General features: G+C 35.9%; 1 protein-coding gene across 1 annotated transcript; it reads right to left on the reverse strand.

Moving 5' to 3' along the window:
* Positions 1-1,230: 1,230 nt before the first annotated feature.
* On the reverse strand, positions 1,231-5,927 carry LOC112509416. Its single transcript, XM_025114360.1, has 13 exons — positions 5,676-5,927; positions 5,184-5,352; positions 4,344-4,424; positions 3,533-3,615; positions 3,331-3,446; positions 3,120-3,230; positions 2,906-3,015; positions 2,353-2,641; positions 2,189-2,266; positions 2,057-2,107; positions 1,882-1,968; positions 1,519-1,596; positions 1,231-1,374 (listed from the first exon to the last, which is right to left on the reverse strand). Exons 1-13 carry the CDS (start codon positions 5,686-5,688, stop codon positions 1,336-1,338), a joined length of 1,305 nt encoding a protein of 434 aa, XP_024970128.1. The 5' UTR covers positions 5,689-5,927; the 3' UTR covers positions 1,231-1,335.
* Positions 5,928-6,412: the final 485 nt, after the last annotated feature.

Here is a 6,412-nt window from a genome sequence, read left to right on the forward strand (position 1 = left end):
AAGAAAGTCACATCACTATAGTACATGTGGACAGCCTATATGGACAATGAGGTGTCATGGAAACCTAGTATAATGGGTAAATTTAAATCAAAAGGTTACCCAATGCTATAATGGGTAAATTTTTCAAAGTACAATGTCTTAATAAAAAATAGTTTGAAAGTACATTGCTGTAATAAGAAAAACTGAAAGTATAATGCTATAATAAAAAAATTTATGAAAGTAGATTGCTATTTTGTGCATTTTACCCTAAATATAAAATTGGGTTTAATTCAAATTACTAGAATTTAGAAATTGGGCTTATTCAATATATTAATTTGTTTTCAAGTTTCAGTTGCACCGCTATAAGTTTCTAAAATAATACGGTAGCGTCTTCTAAATCGATCCGATAACACCTTTTACGAATCTATTTTTTTTTACCTTTCAACACTACAGGTTCGTCCCTGTGAAGAATGGTGGTTTTTTACCCCACCAAAATCCATGAATACAATTCTTTCATCTGAGTTTAAAGACGACGATGTCCTTCCAAACTTCTCTTCCTCAAATGTTGATGAACTTGAAGCCCAAAACCAGGTTTGTCAATATAGACAAGATCATGAAAGAACTCTTTAGATTTGTAGGATTTTGAAGTTGAAATCTAAACTTGTTTAGGGTTTGAAGTTGAAATCCGAATCTAAGTGTTTGTATAAATTTGTTTGGGGTTCTGACTTTCTGATTTTAGAGATTTGATTTAGGGTTTTAATTTTTTGATTTTAGAGATTTAGTTAGGGGTTTGATTTTTTGATGCATCACAAATATCATGATGGTGGTGGGTGGTGAGTTGGCAGAAGATGATGGCGGTGGTGGATGGTTGACAGTGATGGGTATGAATGTTCAAAAGTGATTGTTGAAAAAAAAGATAGGAGGAAGAAGAATGGTAAAAGAAAAAAAAAAAGACGACGACTTAACAGATCCAACTCTTAACGGCGTCAATGAGAGGGACTAATTTACGCTTCGAAACACGATTTTTGAACCACCAATGTACTTTATGATTTCGAGGGTCGAGAAGGCACTCACGAGGGACCTAATGTGTAATTCACTCTTTCTAAAATAGCATATATCATTGGCTCAAGTCCCTCGATCCAACGACAATAGGATACATCATTGGCTCAAGTCCCTCGATCCAACGACAATAGGGATCTTTGTAGCTTTTCAAGACCCCAATAAGATTAATCGAGGTATGCAACTAGCCTTATAGCTCGAATGTTAAAAACGAATAAATTAACCATTGGTCTTTCACAATATAAGAATAAGATGCAATTGAGGTTTTCACAAATGAATGCCTAAACTAAATTGGAATTACTCCTCCCCCAATGCAAAGTGCCCAGCATTTCTACCCTGCAACCACAAATCACACCAACTTGTAAGAATTTTAAACTAAAAATACAATAAAGTTGGGTCTAATTCCTAATAATATTGTTACATTAAACCAAACTTTGTTGTATTTTTTTGATGCATTTTGCCCAAAAAGCAAATACGGACCTGGGAGAGCATCCTCTGCTTGTTCAGAAACTGTGTCCTTGCCTTGTTCAGCATCGAGTTCGGAGACCTGTACATCCTCTGTAACCCCAAAAGCCAAAACGAATCTCATTGAGAGGAAAACAAAATCGAGAAACGAAAAAAAAAGACCATTTAGATCACATTCCATCAGCAATTTTTTCCTTTGAGGTCATTTTATATTATAATCTAGCTTTTCAGTTAGAAACGTAACTAGTTTATTGGCTAATTTGCATAATATAACCTTAATGCATATTCATGTCGATATGTAATGTTTATATTATATAATGCTAGACGTTTAAGTGAAAAGATGCTTGCAGTTTGAGGTGTATAACGGATTCAACAAACCTTGTCGGTCGCTGATCCCCGAACCCCACCCGATAGAAGCTTTTTCTTTGGTGTGAAGTCAAATACCTCATGAAGAAATTCATTTTCCTGCTCGAATAAGAAAATCAATCATTAAATAACGAACCAAATACCTCTAAACATAACCAACAAACTTCTGTAATAATAACAATCAAACCTGCATGTGCGTCACAAATCCTCCACCGAGAAAACGCTTCAAGAAGTTCAACTGCCAAAACCCGAAAAGACCCGATAGTAAGAACAAAATCAGGATGCCAAAAAATGTCATAAAACGAGCAGTAAACCAAACCTGAATTAGTTGGGACCAATTTGTAGTAGTAAGCGACTCTCCACCGATCTTTACCGTGGTTTCTGGCGTGTCACCGTCCTAGTTAAAATAAAATTAAAAGAAGACCATTATCAACATTGTTCTACACACATACGGGTTGTTTCAAAGAACGGTTAGAGGAATACCTCAAGAAATTCCAGAATATCTCGAAAAGTGTTACGTTGGTGGTTGAGACCTTTTTTGGCAGAACCTTTCCCACCCGCCTCGGCAGAAAGGCCCCGAACTTGGTTCAAGACTTTTGATCTCAAACCCTGTATATGTGTACCATCCAAGGAAATAATGCCACCGTTAACGGAGCTATGACAAAACTTTTCCAAGTTTCCGATCTCATATACCAGAGCAAGTGCTTCACCGGCTGCAATACGGACCGATCTATCATCTTTTTCTAGAAGAGTCGAAAAGTAGGAAAACGACCTGCACAATTTCATTGAAAGGGTAGCCTGAACAAGCTAGAATAACGCAAAGACTATTGTTCCACGAACTAGCTCATAAGCTATCTGTTAGCCAAAAAGCTATATGTTTGCTGAAAAGCTAGTTGTTGTTTGCTGAAAAGCTAGTTGTTAGCCGAAAAGTAAGTTGTTGGCTAATTAATATGCTAGATGATGGCCGAGAAAACTAGCTGTTGCCAATAAATTAGCTAATAAATTAAACTAGAGGGAGATGACAAGATTTACTTACTCTTGCCAACTTTTAGCATCAAGTGTCCGCCCATCCACCGTAGTAAGAAGAAACGACCATGCTGATACAACCGCAGTTATTATTCCTGGTGATGGCTTAGTGGCAACGACCTAAAACTTATACGGCTTCAGAAGGCATCAAGACTCAACAAACAATGGATTGATCAACCCAATACATAAATTACAATGCAAAATGAAAAAGAAAGGACACATACATTGGCACCAAGTTTCGGATGAACTACTTGCCACATAATTTGCATACATTTCTCCGATTCTTCAGGCTCGTTTCCACCAACAAACGCGATCACAGCCAACCCCTCCAATAACTACGAATCGTAGTTGCCAAAAACGACAATAAATAATGATCAGATTGCAACTGGTAAACACAAATCACAATGAAATAAAAACTAGTAAACCTATTCATACCGATGACATCTTTGATACTTCAGAACAAGATTTCAGAGCCTCCGAGATAGGAAAAATGGATTCTTCCAAGATTTCTTTTGCTTTTTCACCCGAGCCAGCAGTTAGAGCCAATAATCCTATCAGAACAGACACAACACTGTTCAGAGCTCTCGTTCAGTTTAACCAATTATCAGTTAATATGAAAGTGAAGAATAAGTTATACCAATGGCATGAGCTGCTAAAGCTATCTCTTTTGCAGACCCCCGTTTTATAGAGTTCAAACATTGATGCAGCAATGTTGCAAATCTATGGAGAGAGAACAAACAACGTTAAAAATCCAAGATTGTTACCAACAAGATCTAATAAAGCCACCAAAGTTGTATCCGGGCTACTAGTAGATTTCAACCTACTTGAAGGTCAAGGGTTCAAGATTCACCAAATGTGAAAGAATGTATGTGAGTTTTGTCGTGTATTAATATTATATACATCCAAAGAAAAACACTCTAATCAAGAAAGATCCAAATACGTCCATCATTTCATGTCGGAAACTTTTACTTAAACCCTATATCAAAAAACAAACCACAAGGGTGGTGCCTGATTGGTTTGAGCGGTTTGAGCTTGACTCCAAAGGTCAAAAGTACCTGGAGGTCCCAGGTTCAAATCCAAGGAGGAATAAAAATCCCCTTGTGGCCACGGAGGTTCAAATACGGTGACTCCGGACTATCTGCAAAGCAGGTGGTCGCCCTGGGATTAGTCGGCTCGCATAGCGGGTTGGATATCCAGGTTAATAAAAACACAGAAAAGGATAATTATATGGTGAATAGACAAGTATCGTTAAAGCTCCTTTACTCACTATTCCAAATTGCGTGGTCTGTTATATGTTAGAAGTCGCTGAAACAGATAAAAAGACTTAAAAACTTGTAATAGCAAAAGATAAAGCTATAAAACCGAAGTGAATCTCAAAAATTGCATTAAGAAAAGCATGACCCATCTATAATTAAAGCGGAACTGAAGATTTGAAAACATTTCCTTACTTTTTTTCGACAAACTCGTGGGGTAAGCTGCTATTGAAAGTCTCTATAATATCTGCCAAAGCCTTCTCCCTTGTTGACCCCCTTTGAGCACAGAAAGATAACAATAAAATTCACATATGAATGTAGATATTGAATTATTGCATACTCCAATTTTCTCTCCATCATATTTCCATAAACAACCTAGCACATCTAAAAGCCTTCGGTATAGTAAAGTTGCATTAAGGGGTTGTTTGTTTAGTTTTCCATTAAGGGCTATTTTGTTAGCAACTTAATGAGACTCACAACTTATTCATACAAGACTGTTTGGTAGTGGATTAATGATACAGAAAGTTGCTTATTCAATAAGCTTCTAAGAGGAGCTTTATGCATAAAGTCAATTTTTTTCCAAACTTGTCCCTCCGAATTAAAAACAAGTTTCTTCCATCTATAAAAAGAACTTTCTCAAACAAAAAACTTTCTCAATCTGTACAGACCAATTAATCCACACAGACAACTTTATCCATAGAGCACTTAAAGGAAAACCAACCAAACAGGCCCTTTAAGTCCTGTGTAGATAAAGCCGTGTTTGTGGATAGACTTGGAAGGTTTTGCTTTAGAAGGATTTTTTTCATAGATGAAAGTAGCATGCTTTTTAATTGAGAGGAGCAGGTTTGGAAAAAATTTGCTTAATGAATAAGCTACTTTCTATATTGTTAAACCATTACTAAACAGTCATCTATTCCATCAAGATTGCTAACAAACGGACCCTAAATATCATATTGAATCTTAAGACAAAGGATGCTTGATTCTGAAAACTCAAATCATTAAACAAGTATATAAGCGAATTTATAGAACAATTACCTTTTCTCATACAAAGCATCTAAACTTTGATCCAACACACTTTCTTTATCGAGCTGTACTTCCTCTACGGCAGAACCCATTACATAATCAGATCGGACGGTTGAAGATGAACTCACACTATCGGTGTCATCACTATCCAGTATTGCAGCATTCTTGCGTTGAGAACTGCCTGCAAATCCCATCAAACCCAACACCAAAAATCTCAATTTTCCATTGAATATTCGATTAATTCAATGCTATACAAAAAACCTAAAATACACCCATTTAAAATATTTGATAGTTGCATAAGATTAAATAGTTTTTGACGAAGAAAAAAATCATAAGCTCAAACATATTCTCCGTTGACCACTAAGAACTTGTGGTCAAATTGGGGATTCAAATTAATCGAACAAACAACCAAGATTGGATTAAACGCGAAAGCCTGGAATCAATTGAACCCAAGAAACCAAAACCAGAAACAAGTTGATCAAAAGATTAAGAGGGAATGCTTACGTTGTTTACCCATTGGTGAGAGCTCCTGATTGAAATCGTTCGTTATAAGGAAATACAAGGTTGTTGATTATGAAGAAGAAAGCGTAAGTTACTACAAGGAATGAGAGAAGCAATTAGAACGAAGTGAATAGGTGTTGAATAGAAGCTACCCATTAAAATGATTTGAATTCGAAAGGAGAAAAGATATGAATTGAGGGGAGATTGTTTTGCTTGTCGACTCCAAGAAGTAATATTGAAGTTGAGTGGTGCGGAATATTCGAATGGCGTGTGGGAAAGAAGAGGACCTAAATGTCACGGAATGATACGGGAAGATCCTGGCCGTTGATTTGGTGATCGTTTGAGATTAGGAGCAGGTCGGCATATTTGAAAGATGCCCTACGCGGTAGTTTAGAGGAAATTCAGCCGCAATAACAATTAGCCAACCTAATCCAACAAGTTTTCATTTGAAATTACAAATTTCTATCATATAAGAATTAATAGAATGGTATTCACGTAATATAATAAATATATCTTAATTTTAATGTTTCATTTTATTTTGTCTTTGTCGATGTTATAATACGATTTTATATGGTACCAAAAAATGATAATATTTTTATTTAGTTTTTGAATAAAATATAAATTTAAATGTATCATAAAATTTTGAAATCAAATTAAATCTATACTATTTTATAAAACATTTGGCTAAAACTCTTAAACCCGTTCATCCCTGAACGATTTCATCCCTATCCGATTTCATC

This window comes from Cynara cardunculus, assembly GCF_001531365.2.
Source record: "Cynara cardunculus var. scolymus isolate 2C chromosome LG 3, CcrdV1, whole genome shotgun sequence".
Lineage (NCBI taxonomy): Eukaryota > Viridiplantae > Streptophyta > Magnoliopsida > Asterales > Asteraceae > Cynara > Cynara cardunculus.

What these genes read in the sequence shown, in the direction of transcription:
- LOC112509416 (XM_025114360.1), bottom strand. An exon ending in AAGTATCAAAGATGTCATCG is followed by an intron (nt 3,231 to 3,330) that starts GTATGAATAGGT and finishes TACGATTCGTAG; the next exon opens with TTATTGGAGGGGTTGGCTGT. An exon ending in ATCCGAAACTTGGTGCCAAT is followed by an intron (nt 3,016 to 3,119) that starts GTATGTGTCCTT and finishes TATAAGTTTTAG; the next exon opens with GTCGTTGCCACTAAGCCATC.